This window comes from Castanea sativa, chromosome 4, assembly GCF_040712315.1.
Source record: "Castanea sativa cultivar Marrone di Chiusa Pesio chromosome 4, ASM4071231v1".
NCBI lineage: Eukaryota > Viridiplantae > Streptophyta > Magnoliopsida > Fagales > Fagaceae > Castanea > Castanea sativa.
In genome coordinates this window covers 45611035-45635774 of record NC_134016.1, presented here as the reverse complement: position 1 = coordinate 45635774, position 24740 = coordinate 45611035, and the positions used below count along the sequence as shown (strand labels likewise).

The window sequence follows — 24740 nt, the reverse complement described above, 5'->3', positions numbered from 1 at the left end:
ATTTATTCTATTAGTCTTTATATCTGATGAGCCATCAACGCTATGGCATGTGATGGTAAGGTAATACCAAGTATGACATTTTAACAAATATGTTGTGCTCAATATAAGCCTAACATATTTTTTATGATTTGTTAGAATGCTAGCATCAGTGTATAAAATGTCAAACCAAACAAAAAACCTCCCACATCCGATCTTCTAAATGCTAAAAATTAACATATATGAAAGAGTACAAATTCATATTTGAAACTTAGCAGGCATAAAATGTTATATGTGCTTAACATATTTTGGTATTTTTTCTTGGTGTATAATTTTTTATTCTCATCAGTACTAACCAAAAAATAAAAGCCTCATTCATTATGTGGCCCACAAAAATCGTTTGCACCTGAACCTGACCAGTTCTAAAGCTAGATTCAGTCTCTGCCACTTAAATTATACACACTCTATAAATTAACCTCTCCTACTTGTCAAACCAAAGATAAGAAGAGCTTTTTTATTATTTGAAGATAATGGCTGACAACAACAACAAAAACCCAGCTCTGGACCTGGATACGGATACTCCGAACGACCCGGGTCACGAGTTTGCTCAATTCGGAGCCGGGTGTTTCTGGGGCGTGGAGCTTGCGTTTCAGCGAGTGGCTGGAGTGGTGAAGACTGAGGTTGGGTATTCTCAAGGTCACGTGCCGGATCCAAATTACAAGCTGGTGTGCACCGGAACCACGAACCACGTGGAGGTGGTGCGGGTCCAGTTTGACCCGAAAGTTTGCCCGTACACCAATCTCCTCTCTCTCTTTTGGTCTCGCCATGATCCGACAACCCCCAATCGCCAGGTACAACGTTATATCGTTCGATTCATTTCTCTTTATCTTTTTGTGGTGTTTTTTTGGACAGTTGACTTTGGTGGCCCCATTTTGGTTTTTAAGTGGGCTCCACATTTTCACTATTCTATTTTTTAGTATTGTTTTAAATCAAATGTTATTATGAATTAAATTTAAATGTGAAATTCTATCATATGTGAAAAAAAAAAATGAAAAAAAAAGTTGGTTTTAACTTTTAAACAAATTTTTAGAATTTTTTTTATGAGAAATTTTTTTTTAATGGTTCCAAAATTTTCAGAATTTATTTTTTCACTAACTGATTGTGATATTGTATAGTTGGTTGTGGGTGATGCTTACTAAAGGTGTTTTTTGGTTCATGAGAAAATAATATTGCTCTAATTATAAGATATTAAATTGACAAGTTTTAAAAAAATATTATATGAAAAAAAGGTGATAAAATATTAAAAATTGTGTCCTTTGTATTTATCTTCTTTTATTATTTCATTTATTAATTTGAGAGTATTTGAATGAGGAGGTTAAAAGATGTCCAATTTATTATTACTTTTAAGTCCAATATTGTGTTTGGAAGTCCTCAATTGAGTAAGTGGCGAGTTGTCCAGTGTCACAACAATTTCCACTACCACTCATGAGTCGCCATGTGGCAAAATTGTGGCAAAGTTGAAAAATTAGTTGTGGTACCAGATTTACTCCCTCCGATTTGGAGCAATAGATGTGACGATAGTGAATTTTTTGGACATTGTTGTATGTAGTTTGGTGCAACATTGCATAATGCTGGGTGAGATTATGAATGAGGATTATATTTATATACAAGGTAGGAAATTAGGACCAGAATTGAGAGAGCTCATAGTACTGAAACTTGGTGGCCAACTGGCCATTGGTTTTCTTGTAGGCTTTTTAGTTAATCATATGAAAGGTGGTCCTCTTAATCGTTCGGAGAAGTAATAAAAAAAATAAATAAATAAAAAAGAAGAAGAAGAAGAGAGAATTAAGGAGGTACTAGAGAGAGTGATTTTGGATATAATAGAATGGCGAAAAATAATACATATAGTCAACTATGACTAGTTTGCTTGAGGATCTATTCTTGATCCCAAAATTTGGGATTAAGGCATGGTTGGTGTTGTTATTATTGATTATTGTATAAGAAAGGTAATTCAAATGGCTTTTCAAAAAAAAAGAAAGGTCACTGTGCAACTTTGGTGCGGTGGTTGCTCTACAAATATAAGTGTTTGTGAGTTATGGGGGGTAAAGATCGGGATTCAAGTCTCCAGGAGGGAGTTTCACACATATATACATTTAGATTAGGCTAGAATAGAATTTCTATCTTGTATAAAAAAAATTATTAAAAAAAAAAAAGTAATTCAAATGGATATTGATAATAGTTGGATAAACGTAGTGGGAACACAGTTTTGGTGTGAAGAGTGAAATGTCAAAATAAAAAACATTTTTTTGTTAAATGCTTACAATCTGTAGCTTGCTCAACTAAATGGTTAAAGAATGCTTATTCATGGAAATATTATAATAGTCATATTTAACTAAGAGTGATGAACATGACAATGAGGAGGTTTGATTTGGTCTAAGTTGAATGTTCTAGATAGATGAGGGAGGTCAAAAGAACGTGTATTGAATTTCAAATTCTAGAGAAAAGACTAATTCCTAGCACAAAATAGAGCAATTGGATTTAATTTATGCAGTAGATTCAATCTTGTTGGATATATGATTCAGTCAACTGTCAAGTTGTGTTCCTTGAATTAAGAATCTTATTTTTAGTGTTTGATTGTTTCACTATGAGCTCACTTAGTCACCAACTTAATATTTAATTTAAACATAGTTGCAAAGATCTTGGGGTTGTAAACAATGAGATGTGGAATTACAAACCCAAAGGTTAAGAATCTTGATTCGATTTTTGAGGATTCACAGCCGACCCCCAAGTTTTGAGACTAAGGCTTGGTTGTTGCTGAGGGACCATGAGGCTTCGAGTAAACATGATAATGAAGGGTTTTCCTATACTCAGGCTTGTAATCAGGTTCCTGATAATTTTCCTACTACTCATTGGAGAAAGTAGAACAATTCAACTCTGCAAAACAGCCCTTTTGCTCTAATTATTGCAATTCTGAGGTTCTATTACCTTGCCAACCAACATGCCCTAGCTAGGCTCAGTTTTGGAGCCTTGCAACAGCCCATCCAACCAAAGTCATTTTGAGATTTCATTTCTCTTGCTTAAGATGGACCAAATGATAAAGGCTTAGACAGTTAGACATGGTTGTTTACCTGATATTTTAAGGACATTTTTTTTCTGGATGTAATTATAAAATATGTACTGAAGAAGTAACCAAGCATTTCAAGTTTTCAACATGAATCACATGTGTCAGGGTGGTGATGTGGGCTCACAATATCGGTCTGGAATATACTACTACAATGAGACCCAGGCTCGTTTAGCTCAGGAATCGAAGGAAGCTAAGCAGTTGGAATTGAAGGACAAGACGATTGTAACAGAAATTCTTCCCGCAAAGAAGTTTTACAGAGCTGAGGAGTATCATCAACAATATCTGGAGAAGGGAGGAGGCAGAGGCGCAAAACAGTCTGCTGAAAAGGGCTGCAATGATCCCATCAGATGCTATGGTTGACAAATAATGTTTGATGCTATGGTCGAAATCCTATGTTGGAGTTCTTGCTTCGAACATCTGGTTTGGTTTTTAAAATGCTGCTAGATATTGGTATTGTACTTACGCTTTTTATATATTGAACACATTATGTTATATTTTGAATGCATTATAGTTTACCAATAAAAAACAGATTCTAGTAATATTAGTATTTGTGTTTTCTTGGAGTGTTGTTATGTCAATTAATGATTACTCATTTAAGTATTGAATTTGATAATCAATTTATTTGTATGGATGTGCTGTATTGTTTGCCTATATTAATGATTCTAATTTTCCCCTCAGCTGGAGACTCCTGGCCTTGTTGCAAGTAGATATTTTTGGATTGCTAGAAAATATAATTTGAAAGATATACTTTTATTCACACGCCCAAACAGGTCTTAATTTTTGTATTAACATCTAATCTTTAAAACATTATTTGTTTCTGAAACCATGAAGCATGCAACTTCTAACACACTAGAAGAGAGGAAACCACAGCTGAAGGCGAGCAAAGTTGAAGTGAACGGTGAATATTGTTTAGAGTTCGTCTTTAGGATATGATGAAGGTCCTAGCGGGTTAGTTGAGGAGTTCTTGATGGGATATGAAGCCTCCATTGCTATACCACAGAGTCCCTCCTTATCAGAGATGTCACGCTCCATCCGAATGTAACCCTTCTCCCCCCATTTAGGTCCCCAAGAATTCTTCACTATCCAGTACTTGGTTCCATCTAGGGTTGTTCCATAGCCCACAATAGCAACTCCATGATCAAGCTCTGTGCCACATTTTCCATTAAACACCCCCTGTGTTCATGCACAACCAAATTAAGATAAAAACTCAGTAAATTCTCTAATAATTAGCAAGTTATTGCCTTGAGCTCAAGAAAGTATTTTATTTTGATCTTGCTTTTCCCTTTTACTATCTTGAAAACACATTTGGTGGCTGCAACATTAAGGTCCTAGCTACTTGCCACAAATTTTATGTCACATTAGATTATCATATGGTATTACCTCTGAGTAGAATTGGAAATCAGAACCCCCAGCATCTATGGCAACAGACACAGGTTGATTTGCGACTGCTTTAAGTAATGCGTCCTCATCATTAGCAGGCACATGTTCATGTCCATCTATTGAGACTGATGGAGAATTTACCTGTCAAAGAAATAGGCTTTATCTGCATGGTTCTCAATCCATAGTGAAGGACAGTATAAACTCATAAACAGAATTTAATTCAAGTTGAGCACAACTTTATATATACCTTGGCTGTATCACAAGTTCCATCTTTTGCATGGTAAGGGTAGTTATTTTCTGTTGATATGCCCCCCTTTCGCTTGATGAATTCGAAAGCATAATGCATTAGCCCTCCATTACAGCCATGATTGTGTTTAGTGTCACAGTCTACCAACTCTTGCTCAGACAAAGAAACTAGCTCATTGGTCTTGATTTGATTAATACCCTCAACTGCTACAATGGTTGAAAATGCCCAGCAACTACCTGTATAACCAACAACCAGTCAGATCAAAGTATTATGTCACTAGAAGCAAAGGTCACTATGTTATCCCATTTAAATGTTCTGTGCATGCATGCATCTACATGGAATTAATGAATTTGACAAGAATTGCACTTCAAGGTTGATGTGGATTATGGTGTGGCGTAATTGGCAAAAGAATGAACTTGAAAAGATTAAACAACGTAGTTTTGAATAGAAAAACTATATTTAAGTTGAGGTGATATCTAATGGTTGCCTTAGTAATGGGCATAGAAGGATTCATTTTAAACGCCATATAACATGAAGGAGAAAAATCTAAAATTTTATACTTAAAAAGGAATAAAATCAATATGACTCCAAGCTTAAATGGTGTAATTTAAGAAAAAATAATAAAATGAACAATTTGGGTAAGGCTCGTAACAAATGAACAAGATTTTCCTTACCACAATGGCGTTGATTCTTCACACTAGTCACAGCCCCTTTCAACCTCCAATCAACAGAAGCTGGAACACTGTCCTTCCTCTCATACATGAAGCTCCCACTTCCATGTGGCGTTCCTCGGAACATCCTGTGGTGCTTAATCTTTGAGCCAGCATAAATGCTCCTAAACTCATGGTTAGTCATGTCAGCAAAGCTGTTCAGTTTCAACTTGTACGGCTTATCCATCTTGTTGGTGTTATGAACATGCATTACATTTTCCTTGAACACATTGAAGCGCTTGTGCTTCTCATCAAGACTCCTGGAGATTGTGTGGTGGCTCCTCCACCTCTCATACAAATCCCATAAACTTTCCTCAGACGCCAAATCGTTCTCATGAAAATCAAAACCCTTAGTGACCCCAAGAAGCAAAGCAAGTAAGACAGCAACACAAAAGAACCTCATTTTCATTTGCTAGCTAGGATTCAACACAAGATGGGAAATGGAGACCTTGGAACTGCTTTATATAGAGTAATGAAATAAATTAAAGAAACAATGTATAATAAATGGAGAAGTTACAGGTTGCTTATGGGCATCAACAATTTCTAATAATGAAGAAGAAGAACAAAATGGGGTTTGAGTGTTATTGAGAAGATGATGACTGGGATTGGTTTATCTTATATAAGAAAGATCTTATATAAGTGAGCTATTTCACACATGCCTTTAGGAGAAGGAGGGAAGGTTTTTCTGGTAATTAGGGGTTAAATGGAAAAAGCTGTGTGCGCTTGTTAGCTTTACATGCCATACAAGTTATAATGTAAAGATGTGAGAGAGAGAGAGAGAGAGAGAGGATGAACCACGATTTATTACAAGTGCGAATTAAAGTCCATATAACTGCTTTGCTTTTTATCTTTAACTGAAATCCAATTGCTCTTAAATGGTTTTGATAGAATTATAGATCTTAAAAGTAACTGAATGAAAATGTGCAAGTGCAACTATGCAAGTAATCCTATTGTTAGACCATTCCTTTTGCAGTTTGATCTTTGAATTGATAATAAACATTTAAAAAAAAAAAAAAAAAAAAAGAAAGAAAAGGGGGGGGGGGGGGGAATTTTAGAACATGAATTACATTATATCACATGCTCCACATTATATCACATGCTCCTTTGCTTATGTGATGAGCTTAACTCTTTTTTTTTTTTTTTTTTCCAGATCATTACAATATACTGTAAACTTCGCAACTCGAACCCTTTCTCTATAGATCTACAAACGCATTTTATGCTAGTGATAAGCTTAACTAAAGTTGAAAAGTTAATCTACCCACCATATAGCATTAATGGAATACTTAATAAATAATTATTGCATTCCTAATATTGTTGTTAGTACTTCTTTTTGTTAAAAAAAAAAAAAACTTGTTCTTCCGATTAATGGGTTACTGCTTTGCTTGTTGTTACCCATTTGAGTGAGGCATTTGAGAGATGGCTAATAATTAAGTTGCATTGGTTTTATTTTGTATATATTTATCTACATATATCATTTGTCGCATTTCAGAAAGTTCGATTTTTGTTGCATAGTCAATTATTTCCTTGTCTAGATTGTCATGATTTTCTGGTAAGCCGAAATGAATGGCAAGAATCTAAAATTTTAGAAGGCCATAAAATAATCGTTTATGGAGTTTTCGATTAGCTAAAGCATTGCAGAATCTAAGGTTTTGCTTGCAGGACACAATAACGTGGTGTGTTGGGCATTGTTCACTTCTATAGTTAGAACACAAATGGGATAGATCTTATATTACCTATATGACATAGAGTACTTGTTTCTTGCAAGTGACAAAATGACCTTCAATTGGAGAGAATACGAGTAAGTAGCATATAATATCTTTGGGTGGGGTAAAAAAAAAAAAAACTTGTAATTGCTACATATTAAGAAAACAAGAATATGGGTGTTTTCACTGTTTTACACTGAACAGCATAGCCAACATGGTAGATATCAAGCTAAATACTCCAACATAAAAGGGAAAGGACGTCACTCCATGTGTTTTTCTGGTGATTTACAATAACGTGGGCCGGTGATGTGACTTATTTGCCTTCATGAAGCTTTGGCTAAAGCCAATCAGCTGGTTATTGAAATCCAAATACACTAATTGTATCGAACCTATAATAAATGTGCGTTTACATCTCGCCTATTTTGCTAAAAATTAAAAACTGAAAATAATAAAAAATTATTTTTTGGTTATTGTTTACTTTTAAAATTACTGTTCATAAGCCTAAATGCACTGTTCATGTCCTAAGAACAGTGCACCAAGCGCTGAAAAAAAAAAAAAAAAAAAGTAGCCAAAAACGCGTCTACGTGCAATCCAAACAAAGCTTAAGTGTGAGTTTAGATAGTGCGTTTTGCGCGTTTCAATGTGGCTTCATTTTTTTTAGTGGGTCCATGGACACTGTTCATGGACCCACAAGTATGAAAAATGCAAATCTAACTTTAAAACTGCGTTACACGATACTATTCATACATTTAAAAATTATTTTGCTACAGTATTTTCAATTTTTAGCAATAAGCGGTATTTAAACAGATCCTAAGTAGAGTATAGTCCAAATTAATAATCCATTCTGCAGTTTGAACTTTGAACAATGACATGGGGTATTTTTTTCATTTTAATAAATAATATCACTTACATAATTAGATCAGGTAATAAAATTCACTCCTCTCCCATACTGTGATACTCACAACACTAATTATTGTTTTTTTTTTTTTGTTGAGAGAATAACACTAATTATTGTTAGTGTTACTAGGCTAGTGATTCATAAGACCATTTAGATTTATATCTTATAGCTAATCTGGTGATTTGGAATAATTATTGTGTATTATTTGTATTGACTTTAGAGCGAAGTATCTCAACTATGGGGATTAGAAAGTGGAGGAGAAAATCAAGACAATGGTACTTTGGCATTAGATGAGAAGTATTTACCATTCTTTGTAATCTTTTGGCTTGTAATTGTTGATTAGTAAGTAGTTGTATTGTGTTCTCAGGAAAAAAATATATAAAAAGATATGAAGTTGCCTTTGTTAGAGAATTATAAAGGGGAATGGGTGAAAGGGTATGCCAGATCGCTCGGCACCACCAACAGTTTCATTGCAGAACTATGGACCTTAAGAGATGAGCTAACATTGGCTAAAGAGCTTGAGCTGAATAATCTAATTTTTGAGCTTGATGCTTTAAGTGTTGTAATGCTCATGATCAATAACACTACAAACTTGTTAATAGAACCTTTGTTAACTGATTGCAAGAACCTGTTGAAGACAATCCCCAACAGACGAATAACTCACACCTACCGTGAAGCTAACCAATGCGCTGATGCATTGGTCAGATTGGGGGCAAGCTCCCTGTCATCTTTTACTGTTTTTTTGAGTCCATCCCCTGTGGTGGAAAGTATTATGGCTTTTGATAAAGCTAATCTGTATTGTAATAGACTGGTCAATTCTTAGTTTTATGCATTAATCATGGTTTACCAAAAAAAGAAAAAGAAAAGATGAAATCAGTTAGTATGTGCAAAACTGTATTACTCTTTCGACTTTTTATAGCTGCTCACTACTAGAATTATTTGACACAATGTTGTAGGCTGATTAGGTTGTGAATAGAGGCATGAGGTGCCAAAAAGTATTAGATTATGTACTCAAATTATAGTTGAGTGGTTTTGTGCAAACATGTGATCTACTTTTTTTTCCCAAATGGTTTTTGCCCTTTTCAGCCATTTTTTGATCTGTTAAAGACCCAACAAACAAACCCAACTTTTTTGATTCTGAGTCTGACTGACTTTTGATAATGAGAAAATTATCTTTTTACTAAAGGTATTAAAAATTTAAAAGCCCTTTCACTAAGGATTATATGGGCAAAGCCTAACGTAGGCTTGTCACTAAGTAAGGTAATAAAAGTAATTGGATCTATGTTAGATTTATCAAGATGGAGCTTTATCATTGGCCGAAGACCCGTAGCCCATGGGTTAATGAGCCAAACCCCATTCTCCATGGTTTGGTAGCCAACAATATAAATATTGAAAAAAAAAAAAAAGGGATTATTTGGTCTATTTCTAAAAATATAGTAACTTTTAGAAAGGTACACAGCTTATACTGCTAAAGCACCTGAAAATTTGCACCACTAAAGATATCATGCCTCAAGGCTTCAGAGGTGCCTTGCCTCGCCCATGCGCCAATGTGAGCACCTGGCTCGCATTTTAATTTTTACAACGCTGGTTGCATTAGCACATGTATGTGATATAGCTTGATTTTGTGTGATTTTGAAATGATTCCAACTTATCTTCATATAAATCGTCATTTTTTGGGTGTAAATTAGGCCAAACAAAGAGTGGATGAGATACAAGGTCTAAAAATGTGGCTAGGATTTTGAGAAGCTGCAAGGAGGCTAGATGTAATCATAAGCAGCTGAAGGCTTGCTGTTAGCTTTATGAAGCTTGAAATTTTCTGTTTCATTCAACATTTTATTTGTTCTTCACTTTTAATTCATTACATTTTCAAGACTAGAGTCATAGACTCATAGAAACCAGAGAAAAAATAAATAAATAGAGAAGAAGAAGAAGAAGAAAGAATCGTTGTCTAGGAGAATTGAAATATGTATGGATAGAGAAAGCACTCACTGAGATTAACATGGTTTTAAAAATCGAAACGATCAAATAACGGAAATTAAGTCCGGTCCTCAATTTTGTCGGGCCCGTTTAAGATTAGTCTGATCTGATTTTTAAAATAATGGAGATTGGCGCTATCGTTCATTATGATATAACATCTTAAGTTTATTAATGAAACTCCAATCAGTTTTTCATAAAATAAAAATAAATAAATAAATAAAAAAGACCAAACCACTCATTCATCATCTCTTGTTGCTAACATTAACCATGGTATGGTTGTTACTCTAGCATTTTTTCCTTTTTTTTTTTTTTTTGAATACTAAGTATTTTAATACACAAACACGAGAAAATGAGAGAATGTCTTAAAGGAACTAACAATGGTGTATATCTTAAAGAAACTATTAGCATTTTTCCTATTTCTTTTATTGAGCGCGATATGTCTTATGTGTACTTTATACGGATTAGTGTTTATAAATGCAAGATATTTTTCATTAAAAAAAAAAGTTGTCAAGAAGGGTAAAATCAAGTTTTAAAAATTCCTTTCATGTAGATAGGGTAATATCCCTTCCCATGAAACCAATATTCTGGTAGGGTAAGACATATGATATTTAAAAATTAAATATATGTCAAGAAAATCTAACTAAAAATGAAAAAGGAATTGAAAGATTTAATTGAAGAAGATTATTTTTCCCGGGGAATACAGCCAAACATAGTGTTTATCTCACCATATAGTACACATAATAAGATAAATTAAAATACAAATATGATCATCTACTCTACTTATTGGATAAAGTTTAATTTGGTGTTAAATTATTAATTGTGTCAATTTATTCCACAACTTCGAAATCAAGTCAACTTTATCTCCCGATTAAATTTTAGGGTAATTAATTAGTATGGCAAGTGGAGCAAACATTGAAATGCTAATGGAAATTGTAAAATTTTCAAAATAAGTGAATTTCAAGTATTAATTCTATTTAAATTCAAATGGAAAGGAGAGAACTCAAAAGTTGATGAATTGAATTGACATAATTAATAGTTGAGGGACCAAATTGAACTGACTATGTTTTTGAAACTTGCATGAGTTTATTATTTTTGTTGTAATTTTTAAAAAGTTGATTTATCCTAAGTTTGCTATATTGATTCCCTATTATGGTTCATACGGTAAAGACCAGTAGATTTCATTTTTTTAATTTTATTTTATGAAAAGAAGATTTTATGTTGATATTGGCATAGTTTTTTTTTTTTTTTTTGGGCATTTAACTGATGTTAATAGAAGAATAATGTTTTTTTTTTTCCTTTCTGTGATAGATATGGTAATATTTTAACATCTAGCTATCATTTTATGAAAAATTCTTAGGTAGTCCCGAAGTATAGTGAAATAGTGCTCTCTCCTCTCATATTCATGGTGAACCCCACCATGAATTTAATGAGCGGACCCCACCATGAATGTAATGAGCGGACCCCACCATGAATGTTAGAGAAGAGAGCACTATTCTCTGTGCTCTGGGAGTACCTAAGAATTACTCTCACTTTATAATGATTTCTTTTATCATAGGTTAAGATATCAGTTGGTTTTTGGTGTAGGAATAGTTAAAACTTAAAACTCTAGAATTCATATTACATCATAATTTGTTTGTTGAGCCAATTGGAACCAAGAAGAATCATGTTAAATTTTTAAATCCAAATTTAATTGGGTTCTAGTTAACTTAACTGGTTAGATAAGAGATTTGGAGTTCAATCCTTACCTATACCAAAAACTGACTAATGTCTTAGTCTGATAATAAAATATCATTAGGAGCGGACGCAAACTCTCAAAAAATTTTAAATCCAAATTTTGATACCCGAGGTCCTGAGTAGCAAAATGGTAGTAATTTAAAAGTTAAATGGACCAAAAAGGTATCTGTGTCTAAGAAAACTTAATGGCTTTATTATCAAATGGCTAGTGGGCTGGGCTGGCAACCTCCTATACAGCAGACTAGACGTATTCGGTTTATTTAATTGGGCTGGGCCGACCATCTCTCGACGAAATTAAGATCGGTTGTTCTGTTCATGAATCATGCGAGTTCTAGTTCGACTCTGCAAAGGATTCAACTTTAAACCCCAACTCCGAATTTGAATAGGATTTGTCAAAAATGCCAAGTATAAAAATATAGGTTTGCTCAGCCAAAAGCCAAAAATTTCAAACTCAAAAATAACAATTCGTTAGCATTACCATTCAGTTTTTTTTTTTTCTCTCTCTCTGTGCGAAAACTAAGTAAAGTTTTAGATCTTTACCTTGCGTTGGCTATTTGGGTGAGAAGGCCAAAACAGTGAAACCCGGATTTTTGTCTGTATTTCTTCAAGTTCTGTCCTTTTGTTATTAGATTGCTCAATTTTTTTTTTTTTTTTTCAAATGTAGTCACTTTACTTATTTTTGTTTAATCAGTTCTGGTATAATTATCTGAGATTTACTCGCTGAAAATTACATAATAGAGTAGGAAGTTAAAGTCTTTGCTAATATATGTTAAAAACTTTGTCACGCTGATTTAGTAAAGATTTTAGTGTTCCATCTTTTGTAATGTTGGTCTCACATGCTAGGTTGTAATGTTAGTGCTTGGTTAGAACTTAGAAGACTTACCTTCATGTGTTTACTGCTGTTTTAGCAGATGGTGTACAATCTGTTTAGTTTATGAATTAAATTTCTAATCTTTTCTTCAAAAAAAATAAAAAAAATAAAGCTCCGTTTTGGTATAGTTTTCTAAGATTTATTATCTAAAAGTTACCTGAAAAAGTTATATAGTCTTTGCTAACATGTGTTTACATTGTCATGCTCAGTGTGACGAGACAAACAGTTTCTGCAGCATGGATCGGTTAAGTGAATTGCCAGATGAAATTATTATCTACATTCTGTCATTTTTGAAGTTGAAAGAAGCAGCAAGGACTAGTGTCCTCTCTAAAAGGTACCGGGGACATCTGTGGAAATTTGTGACCAGTAGCTTGGACTTTGATGATACATCGTTACAATATATCAGGAAGAAGAGCTTTTTTAAAACTTTACCTGGAATTGACAGGGATAGGTATGTCGGTTGGGTACATCTCGTATTGCGATTGCATTAAGCTCATACCATAGATGAGTTTAAAGTTTGTTTTCCTCTGGATGAGGAGTATAACAAATTGGATATTGACAATTGGATACTTTTTTCACTGAGAAAGAATGTGAAAAGGCTTTCATTGGATTTCAACCCTATAATTTTCAGAAGGTCGCTAGGGGATATTACACTCTTCCTACTCAGATTCCTCATGGTTATAGCCTTGATTCCCTAACAAACCTCTGTTTGAGTTATGTGGAAGTGACCGGAAAAGTTCTTAATTATATTTTATCTAATTGTCCATATATTGAAGCATTACATGTGGAATCCTCAGCATCTTTGGTGAATTTAAAGCTGTCTAGGCCTTTGCTCAAACTAAAGCATTTAGAGATATTACGTTGCATCTTTCTAAAAGAGATTGAGATTTCCACTGTAAATCTTGTTTCATTCAAATATTTAGGGCATGAGATAAGGTTGCGTCTTGGGGATGTTCCCAATCTTGTTGATGTGTATGTGGAAGGTCCGTATGCTAGCTAGCCATTTAGTGAAGAAATGTTGCCCTATTTCAAGTTATCTCTCTCGGCTGCAGACAATTGTACTAGACGTGTATATTGAGGTTAGTGATAAAAACACTTACAAACAAACACTCATGATTGTTAACTCCATTGTGCTTTTTTCTTCTTCTTTTTTCCCAAACATCAATGTTTATTTATATGAATGTGCTCATTTTTCTTGGTTTAATTTTTCAGAGTTTCCCCAAATTTCCAGAGTTAAGAAACCTCAGGCAATTAACATTGATTGTTTCTTCATATCGTGCCAACAGTCTCCTTTGTTGCACTTCCATGCTGAAGGCATCTCCCCTTTTGCATAAATTTACACTTGAGGTAAATATTGTTATTATTTTATTGTTTATAATTTTAGAGTTATGGAATTTATTGTTCATAGATTTTTATAAAGTTTATTTGGCCTTGAGCTTAGCACTTCGCTGTCTTTTTCTTCACATTTTGTAAAGCATATTTGCAAATGTTTTTGTAGTTGGACAAGCTTAGCTATTAGATGGTAAATAACTTCCAATTAAAAAAAAAAAGAGTATGATGGATCTTTAAAATATTAATCTAATAAAAATTTGTTTAGTGGTGTAACTTAGCCAAAGAGTCTAGTGGTAGCTTGATACAGATCTTATATGCGTTTGTGTGTGTGTGTTCTTCCACCCTTATTGTGTCTATTGTGATGCATCCCAGGTTGAAGTACGATTATTTAACTCTGTCTACCTGTTGGAGTAAGTCATGAATTTGGAGTGGAATTGTTGAGGCTCAGTTGATTATCGCTCCTTTCTTACTTATTAGCCCTTTAATTATTATATAATGGTAAGAATCTTTCTTTATCTTTATCTTTTATTTCTTTAAATATTTCTAACTTTGAATTTCCCCCCAAGTCAAACTGGTGCTTGTTGTAGACTAAATTTCTTTGTGATGTAAGATATATTTTTCATTATTTGAAAACAAGTTAAATGTTCTAATGTTTTCTGCAAAACTAATTGAGTACTCAATGAATTTGCTAGTTGTGGATCACATAATCTCTCTCCCTTGTATTTTTTGAGCATTCACTGCAAATAAAATCAGTCCATTCTTTATTGGATAGAATTCAGTATAAAAGATAAACATTATAACCCTATTTTACTTGTATAAAAATAATAATTAAAAAAAATCATGATAAACCTACTGCAAGTGCGGTTTTGTTTTCAGTTTTTTTGTTACTTTCGTTGGGTGGAATGCAATTTAGAAAAGCTAGTTTTATCGATATGAGTAGCTCTAGCACTTGGCTTTCCAGATTGAAGCTACAACTGGTCGGCTCTTTAGACATTGGTAGAATGGGTTTTAATGAGAAAGAAGCCCATTTCAAGCGTTACAGAACCTACAAGGCTACAACAGTCTCAGCACAGGAGACACCCTACTCTTTTTTTTTTTTTTTTTTTTTTTAAGTAGGAGACAACCTGCTTCTTTTAAACAAACAAGGAAAAATAATAAAATAGTGGACCTATAGCAAGTGCCAAGTCATTATTTCTCTGCTGCTTTTAGCTATTGGTGATAACATGGTTAATGATGTTGCTAAGTTTTTTTTTTAACATTCTATCTTTTAACTAGCATAACACTACTATTTCTTCCTTGTGACAGTTGATAGGGCTAGATAATGCCCTTGGCACAATAAAGGAGAAGAAGGCTAAATATCCACACCAATGCCTCAAGATGGTTGAATTGGTTGGTTTTGTTGGTGGTACACTTGACATGGAGCTTGCCCTAGATGTACTCAACAATGCTTTGTCATTGGAGACAATAATTATTGATACGCGAATTCCATTTGGGAAGCATATTAGTGATCCTGAAAAGAAATTAACTGCAATAGCTAGAGCCAGGCAACTAGAAACGACATTACCACCAGGGATTAAAATGGTGATAATGTAAATGTATTGCGAAATATAAACCTTTACACCAAGTGGAAAATGTGCCACTGTGCAAGTAAATCCTATTATTACACCATCCATGATAAGTAACTCCTTTGTCCGCCAACAAATAACGCTTCTCCACAGAGAAAAGCAGAACACTCCTCTTCTTAAGAAACCCCAAATTCTTCACCCACCCCTTCTTAGGCCTTATCTCCTATGAAGCATGGGTGCATTTTCGGATTCGGGTGCATGTGCGGGTGTGGGTGTGGGTGCGGGACTTAGTAATTTTTGAAAAAGTAGAGTTAGGGTGCGGGTGCGGCAATTAAAAAATTGTTAAAAACATTTTTATTTATATTTTTATATATTTTTACTATTAAAATATTTTTAAAAAACACATTAGACTTACAAAACAAAGAAAGAAGAAGGCAAGAAACACAAAACAAAAAAGAAAAATCATTAAAGGAAAATTATTTTTAGTCAACATAAAAAGTATGACTTATTTTAAGAGATTGTCTTCCACTAATTTAAAAAAAAAAAAAATTTATTTTACAGTAAGCTAAATAAAGGAAATTAGAAGATTGTTTTTCAACTAATTTAAGGTTTCTACCAAACATAAGAAAATGAGATAGTTTTATAGAAAATATTTTTTGAAAAATAACTTATTTTCTAGAAAACATTATCGTTGAAACAAATATAGTCTTAATAATGATGTATACTCCTTAATTCATTTCTTTTCTCAAATGAAATACTCGGGCATCTTTTCTAAATGTAATTACCACCTACATTTGCTGCTTTGGTAGTAGAATTGGTAAATCAGAATGGAAAGTAGTATTTTCCAATTTTACTGGTTCCCTTGCTTTTCAACAAGGATGGAATTCTTTTTCATTAGCGTACCAAACAAAGACTATGCTTTTTTTCTTTTTTCTTTTTTTCCTAGAAAATTAGAAGTTGCTCGAATTTCATATATTTTTATTTCAGTGTTCATACTTCATAGCCAACTTACTTTCCAAAATTAAATGCATGTTTGTGATTAAAAATAAATAAAAAATGCGGTTTCTTGAAGCACTCAATTGGAAAGTTGAATCAGATCCCTCAGTAATTCAGGTTATTTCCAAGCTTTGTCATGAAATCTTAATGTGATTTTGTTATGGAAAGTTTTTTTTTTTTTGGATGGAATGTGGAAAGTTTTTTGTTTACCTAATTTCACGAAATCTTTTATACTATAGAAAGCTAATTCAGTTGTGGTTATGGAAGAAGTTTAGGTTGGTGGTAATAGATAGATATCCATCCAATTAGGTGAGAGATCCAGGTTCATCATGTTCATCCACCAATTTTGTTCAATAGCTAACTTTTCTTGCTGTTGTGAAATTTTAAAATACTCACAAGTGTACGAACCGTACCGAAGTATAGTTTGACAAGAACGAGGTCGAACCTACAGGGACTTGAATGAACGTAATAAAAATCTTAACCAATTAATTAAATCTTAACCAAATTAATCCTAATCTAATTTAATAAAAATTGGATGTTTTGAAATTAAATAAACTAAGCAAATAATAAAATTAAGCAAATAGTTAAACTAAGCAAAAGATATAAAACAATAAAAAGATGTAAACAATCAAGGGAAATGAATTAAGGTTTTGGAATCCGCCTTGTAAGTCATATCAGCATATATTTATGATCATTAATTTTTCCCAACTCACTACATGATAATCTAGAAATCAATCTTGCTATCATGGAAAATATTCTCATTAAAATCCTTATTTTAAAAATCAAAAGCATGTTCTTCTTCGCTTCTTAAGTATAAAATCAAATCATCAATTGTATCCGTAGTCAAACAACTCACAAGATATATCCAATTCTAAAAATAAAATCATAAATTATATCCATTGACAGACAAATCACAAGCGATATCCAATTTTATAATCAAGAATTAATAAACCAAGCATTCAATTAATTAAGACAAATCTTAAATCATGAGAAAAACATGATTGAACTCATATCTAGAATCTCATCTTAGTCAATTGATATGAAGCAAGAACAATTTAAGTCATTAAAGAACAGCTATTGTGGGAAAAATCAAATCACATAAATATTACTGATAATCCTTAACAAGGTTTCATCCTCAACCCTAATTATAAATTTAGCTACTCATAGTAATTAAAATAAAACACAAGAATAAAATACTAAACATTAAACTAGACAAATAAAATAGAACTAACTGTCATGGAAGAAAACCAAAAAAGTAGCCGCACTCTCTATGTTCAGCCCTCAGCCCTAGCACTAGCCTCCTTGAATTTTGCCCTAAAGAGCCTTTAAATAGGTCAAAGAATCCTATTACAAGTTGAATTCCCGTTTGGGGAAAATCCTAGATTCTTAGGTTTTACTTAACCGACAATTTTGGACCATTTAACGTCAGAATTTGGACTTTTGGTAAATTACAAAATTGTAACCCTTTAAGTTAACTTTCCAGCCCAACTTGAATCATCTCGATTGGACATCTGAGCTGAAAGTTATGCCAAAAATACTAATTGATGTGCAGGCTGGAATCCCAATCCGAATTGGACTTGAATTTGATGCAAATTTCCTTTGATTCCCTGCTCCAATTGGACTGAAATTTAATTGGGTTGACCTTCTTTAACTTCATCATGGCCCTTGCAAAATTAAAGTTCATTAGCTTTCTTCTTTGCACAAATCCACTTATTTAATTTCATGCTTCTACAAAAGACAAATTCATGTTATAAAATCCAATTAAGCACAAAATTGATTATTTAGCATTATTTCAAAACCAAATATAAAATGCATGAATTACCTCAAAATAAGTATGATAATGCTTTTTAACAATGATATGAGTATGCAAAATTAAGCTATTATCAATGCACATCACCTGCTTATATGTTTGGAATACTAATTACCATTATTATAAGCTTTTTACCAGAGAGAGACTAGTGTGTGTGTGTGTGCTTGTTGAGAGACAGAGAAATTGCTATGACTTCCAATGTGTGACTCTGAGTCTGTGAGTTTTTTTTTTTTTTTTGGTTGCATTAATTTTTGTCCATTTTGTTGGTTTATTTTCAATATTTCTGTTGGATTTTGTTCATGCTTTGTGTTGGGTTTGTTCCAAAGCACCATGGACAAAGGTATGACCGTATGAGTATTGTGGGTGAGTCGAGTCCGAGCGGCCCTGTTTGCCTACTTGATCAAAACCCAACATAAAGCTGAGGCCCATCCGACGAATTGAACTTGGTACGCAAGGAGAGAGTTAGCCTTGAGTCTTATCCCAAGGGGCTCAACCCCGAGATCGGGACTGTGGTTGAGAGGAAGACAACTTGAGAGACTCTTAAGTGGTCGGTTAGATGTTGACCGATAACGAAGGTAGTCAAGGTGAAACACGGATCTAGCAAGATCGGTAGCCAAGGACAGATAGTGCCATCAGGGAATCACCTTCGAACACTATTCAGCGTCTAGAACAAGTTCCAAAGGAATCCTGTAAAATCGTGAGGATCCCTTGAGATTCCGATGAACTTAGGAATATATGTGAAGTGGAGAGATAATGATTATGACCCCACTAATAAGAGACTATAAGAAGAGAAAGAAGGTAGAGGAGAGGGCGATGGAAAATCTGGGGAGTAAGAGAGAGTAATAGAGAGGAGAAACACCAGGAAACACTTGGGAATTAAGAGGAACCAAGGGAAGTTTGAGGTCTAATCTGTAGGATTAAGTTTTAACCCATGTATAAATAAATTGTGACCCAAACAGTCTGGTCTAAACAGCTTTGGGCAACCACAAGTATGATATGACATGACAATTTTTAAAAAAAATAGGACATGGATATTATGAGACACGTTTATTAAATATATTTAAATAAGTTTTTTATCTTAATTGAAATACTATGGGACACTTTTACTAAGTTTTTGATCTTAATTAAATAAATTTTTAAAAAGAAAAAGAAAAAAAAGAGAAGGCGAAATAGGTAAATTGCAAAGTACACCCTAAAGTTTGAAGTTGCTTGAGTTTTATATTCTAAAATTTGAGTAAAATTTATTCCATTAGCAAAATGGCCCCCTTCATTTGTGGCCTTGCTTACATACATGGCCGTTAATGGCCGTTAAGTGACACGCCAGCATTTGATGTGTAATTTTTTTGCCACATCTACCAGCCCTAACACGACACTATTTCACATAAGGTTGAATTCCATAGGACCCAGCCCACTGAACGATGCCGTTTTGGCTGAAATCAAAACACAAAATATGCAACGATGTCGTTTCACCAGAACTCAAAAAACCCATTCCCATTTCCCAAATAACATCAATATCCAAACGGCTACGGCTCAACACCCAGCCCTCAACCCTCAGCTCCACCTCCACCAGATCAGGTCAAAGGCGACGACAACGGCGACGGTGAGTTTCTTTGGTCTCTCTCTCTCTCTCTCTTTATCTTTTACTTTCATTCCTTTAGTGAAAATGGGTTTCTCTTTATTGGTCTCTAATCCTTTTATGTTGTTCACATTTCAGTTTTTCTTTTTCTGGGTAAAAAATATTAGTCTTATGATTATGGCTTAGAGTTTTGTGTAATACCCTTTGACAATTTTGTTAGAATGGAGAGAATTGTTTGGTTGAGAAAAATAAAAATGGGTTTTGGAGTTTATTGAAAACTTAGGCCAAAATGGGCAATTAGCCACAGTTGCTGAAGAATATAGTTAGTAGGCATTGGTGCGAAAGTAAATATAATTCTAACATCTCGAGTGTAAGAGAGTCGATTTTGGGGGTCAAAATCGAGTCTCAAAGACTCGATTTCCAAGGGCTATCACGTCTGATATGGCATTTTATCCACGTGGTGACCACTTGGAAATCGAGTCTTAGAGACTCGATTTACAAACCACCCAAAAAAAAAAAATCCCAGAAATCTCTGGGTCGCGCCACCTAGGTCACGATCTGGGTCGCGACCCAGGCGCGCAACCCAGGTCGTGACCTGCGTGACCTGGGTTACGACCCCTACGAGACCTGGGTCGCGACCCAGGCGCGCAAGTCGCGACCTAGGTCGCAATATGGGTCGCTCGGCCTAGGTCGCGACCCCTGCGCGACCTGGGTCGCGACCCAGGCGCGCAGGTCGCAACCTGGGTCGCGATCTAGGTCACGACCTGGGTCGTGATTTGGGTCGCGACCTAGGTTGCGCGGCCTCCTGCGAGACCTGGGTTGCGCGGCCTGGGTCGCGACCCCTGCGCGACCTGGGTCGCGACCCAGGCGCAAGACCCAGGCGCGTGACCCAGGTGCGACCCAGGCGCGCAGGGGGCGGCGCTGCTGGTCGGCGGCGATAGGCCTGTGGTGGCTGACCTTGTGCCGGAAGACAGATGCAATGAGGAAATGAAACTCAGAAAAAAAAAAAGAGAAGGAAAATAAGAAAAAACAAGTGAAAGTTGTAAATTGAGTGTCAGATACTCGATTTTTAGGTAGAGTTCACGTGGAAAAAAATGCCACATCAAACTTGATCTGACCATGAAAATCAAGTCTTTAAGACTCGATTTATAGCCTAAAATCGACTCTCTTAGACTCGAGATGTTAGTAAAAAATATAGTTTAGAAACAGTACCTAGTAATTATAATGTTTAAAAATTAATGCTAATGGGCCATTTTGGCCGAAAACTTATACTTGTTTTCTAGGTAATGGCTTTTTGTTACTTTCAGAAAAAAGATATAGTACAAGCAAGCTCCAGTACTACTCTACTATTTTTACAAGCTTCTTCATAGTCTCATAGTTGATAGTTAATCTATTTGGTTCAAGTTACACATGGTCTAGATTTTATCAATGTTAAATCACTGAATAACTTTTTATTGGATACATTTTTTTTTTCAAGCGCTAAATTGTTATTAGTTTTTTTATTTTTGGTGGTAAACGTTGTTTCGCTGAATATGGTATAAATATAATAGTAGATGCCCCTAGATTAGGAAAACTACTGTTGTTCATAAGAATAGATCTCAGCACTTGTCTTTGCAGATGTAAGATGCAACTGTTTGTCTTAGTATGCTTATATTTTCCTTCTATTGTAATGATGTTCTAAAGTTCATTTTGAAATAAGCCGATTACAAGCCTTTGAACCTTTAAGTGGTCTCAATTGACACCGGAGATAATCTACTTCTTTTGACTAGCATAACGCCTTTACCTCTTCCCCGTGACAGTTGATAGGGCTTGAGGATGTACCTGCGGAAGGAAACAAAATGGTGTCGAGGGTTGAATATCCACACCAATGCCTCAAGGTGTTTGAATTGATTGGTTTTGTTGGTTGTGCAATTGACATGGAGCTTGCCATGTACATAATCAACAATGTTGTGTCGTTGGAGAAAATTATTATTGATACACGAAGTCCAGATGTGGAGGAAATGCTACTTGATTCTAGGGATCATGAGAAGAATTTAGCAGCTATTGCTTGTGCGAGGCAATTAGAAACAAGATTACCTCTAGGGGTGGAATTGGTAATATTGTCGTAGTTTTGTAAAATAACCTTTTTAGTGACTGAGTTCAGGTTCAACTTGGCAAGGTTATGCACATCAATGCATGTATAGGTGCAGATCACGCCATGCATTTTGGTTGGTGGTATATGTTATTTTGCACATCTGTGATGAGATTATAGATATGCAATGCAAATTGATATTGAAGAATTAGTAAAAAGCACAAATGCTAGGGAATGTTTCTCATATATCCAAGTTGAGATTATAGACTACAAATTTATGTAAATGTATATTTAAGATCCTACAACTAAGCCGTAAGTGTAGGTTCAGATTAAATGGCTGCAAGTACAAGTTGGTTGAAGCAAATGAAGTAGTTAATAAATGATGTCTTGAAGTCGAGTGCATGACCTATAAGTTATCAATAAGGCAAGAGACAAAAATTTTCAATATACTTGCAAGAATGCCATCATGCTTTGTGTCTATGAGGAAGGAAAATTCCATGAAACCAAAAAAATAAAGTGCAGCACTACTTCTACACATACGGTAAAACACTAGCTAGCTACAGAATTGTTTCACAATACAATGTGCAAGACCTGAATCATAAAGTTTAACACTAACCTCATAATAGCAAATCTTCAACCGCATAATGTGAACTACAGAACCAAAAATATCTCTACTTGCATTGATCAGTCAAGGCATCTCACTCTCATCCTAGCCCTCCCTGCAACAAAGATGAGCTTTATGACTCAAAGTAATGTGAGTTTTTAGTGCAAACTATTTGGACTAAAGTCTGAAGGACCCTCCTATCAACAAAAAAAAAAAAAGTCTGGAGGCACTCCTAGTTGCTGGGACGGAATGCTATCCTAGGACTAACATAATATTATATAAACTCATATCACAAAATGATATACACATACAACGGGTTGAGGGTGAAAATGACATGCTCATATTGAAAAAAAAAAGTCTTGGGATTTTTTGTTTTACTGGTTCAATAGCATAAGTGATCAAAATTAAACAGCCAAATCTTTTCAAGTAACAATTCACTAGGTTACCGATCTAATCAGCTAGGTAGGTTGATATATTGCTAAACATGATCGAAAAATTATTCTTCAAGGGAAAAAAAAAATTATTAATATAACTAGCTACTCCATGATACTGACACAATCTAATTCGATCAATATGTACTACAAATTTGGTTCGGTGATCTAAGTCCTAAATCCGGTCCAAGAAAATTGGGGTGAACTGATGGTGTCTGATCTGATCAATCCGGAATTGAATACATGGAGAAAGGAAGACATTATGGCTATATTTCATAGGGAAGAAGCTGAAGTAATATGCCAAATTCCATTGGGCCGAAAGAATGTCTCTGATACTGTATTTTGGCTGCATAATTCAAGGGGTGTATTCACTGTCAAGTCCGCTTATCATGTGACTAGGAGGCTCTTAACTGAAGGGAATCGGGCTGGGATATCTACGGGCTGTGTGGCAAAAAATGTATGGGCTGCAATATGGAAGCTTCGGCTTCCAAATAAAATCAAAATATTCGGATGGAGAGCTTGCCATGTTTCTAGGATGCACACATTTATGACCGCAAGTTACACCCTGTTCCCCACGTTCAACGGTGAGATGAACATCCAACGGTCCTCATCACCTCTTGAAAATTTGGGCGGGAAGAATCCAATTTCGAGGCCGCCTCCCGCACGTCATGATGTTTGGAAATCTGCGCCCTCATTCATTTCTTCAGAATTCAATCACATCAGAGCGTCAAACATCATCTTTTCTCTCTAGAAACCCGTGGAAACTCGCATAACTACAAACTCGTAAGTCTTTACTTTCTCTACTTTTTTCTCCTCGGATTCTGTCCTCGGCTTCCTTCTTAACCACATTCCTTTTTGAAGCTTGCCCTTTCCTTTCTCTTAGATGGGTAGATTTAAGTGTTTAGTTGATACCGCCGTTGGGATGAAGGCTTTATGGCCAAATACCATATTCCCAGTGACGTGGGTTTGAAATACTGCCCGACAGAAGCCGTAGGTGGTTCTAGGAAGACGAGAGAGGTCATTATCCCCATGATTGCCTTCATAGAAGGTGGGATGACCCTCCCTATGAGAAGCGTAACTAGGGAATACCTTTGCAACCACAGGTTGTGCCCAGACCAATGTGCACCCAATGTTTTTAGGGTCTTAGGAAGTGTCGACGCTCTAAATGAGCAGATGGGCCTGAACCTCACTTGGCATGATGTTGTCTTCATGTACGAATGCCACAAACTTAGGAACATAGGCTATTACATTAAATCCCGGTCTAGTGTAGTTAGGTTAATTTCCTGTCTGCCCAAGTCTAATAAAGGCATGAAGGACGATTACTTCATCGCCTCAGGCAACTGGCACGACGGCCCTCACTGCCCAGTCGTATGGGGAGACCCAGGTGTGGCTCTTTAGGAGTTAACTTCTCTACCCTGACCTTTAATCTAAAAATCTTTTGATATTTATTTCCTTTTACACATTGTCCATTTCGATTTCTCATATGCATTGCAAATCTGACCATACTTGGCTTCTTTGGTATTCTTTCTTGTAGATAAACAACTTGTGCGCCCCCGTCTGAGCCACTGCAACGTTGCTGATCTGAACCGCATACTGCTCAGAAGTGTTTGTGAGTGAAGACCTGCAACTTAGAACAGCTCACCTGATACTAGGGTATGACCTAATATCCTCGGATTTTCAAGAGATAGAGAACGCGATTATTGCGGGGGATAGGAGGCGTAAGAGAATAAACGTA

At 35.1% G+C, this 24740-nt stretch overlaps 2 protein-coding genes and 1 pseudogene across 2 annotated transcripts; 2 read left to right on the top strand and 1 right to left on the bottom strand.

Moving 5' to 3' along the window:
* Window positions 1-427: 427 nt before the first annotated feature.
* Window positions 428-3731, top strand: LOC142631176 (peptide methionine sulfoxide reductase-like). The gene is made up of 2 exons (XM_075805273.1): window positions 428-827; window positions 3206-3731. Exons 1-2 carry the CDS (start codon window positions 507-509, stop codon window positions 3458-3460), a joined length of 576 nt encoding a protein of 191 aa, XP_075661388.1. The 5' UTR covers window positions 428-506; the 3' UTR covers window positions 3461-3731.
* A 100-nt stretch (window positions 3732-3831) lies between these two features.
* Window positions 3832-5879, bottom strand: LOC142631175 (vignain). The gene is made up of 4 exons (XM_075805272.1): window positions 5402-5879; window positions 4728-4963; window positions 4481-4621; window positions 3832-4273 (listed from the first exon to the last, which is right to left on the bottom strand). The coding sequence occupies exons 1-4, from the start codon at window positions 5844-5846 to the stop codon at window positions 4010-4012; spliced, it is 1086 nt and encodes a 361-aa protein (XP_075661387.1). The 5' UTR covers window positions 5847-5879; the 3' UTR covers window positions 3832-4009.
* Window positions 5880-8426: 2547 nt separating this feature from the next.
* LOC142633004 (FBD-associated F-box protein At4g10400-like) lies at window positions 8427-15545 on the top strand (annotated as a pseudogene).
* The last annotated feature ends 9195 nt before the right edge of the window (window positions 15546-24740 follow it).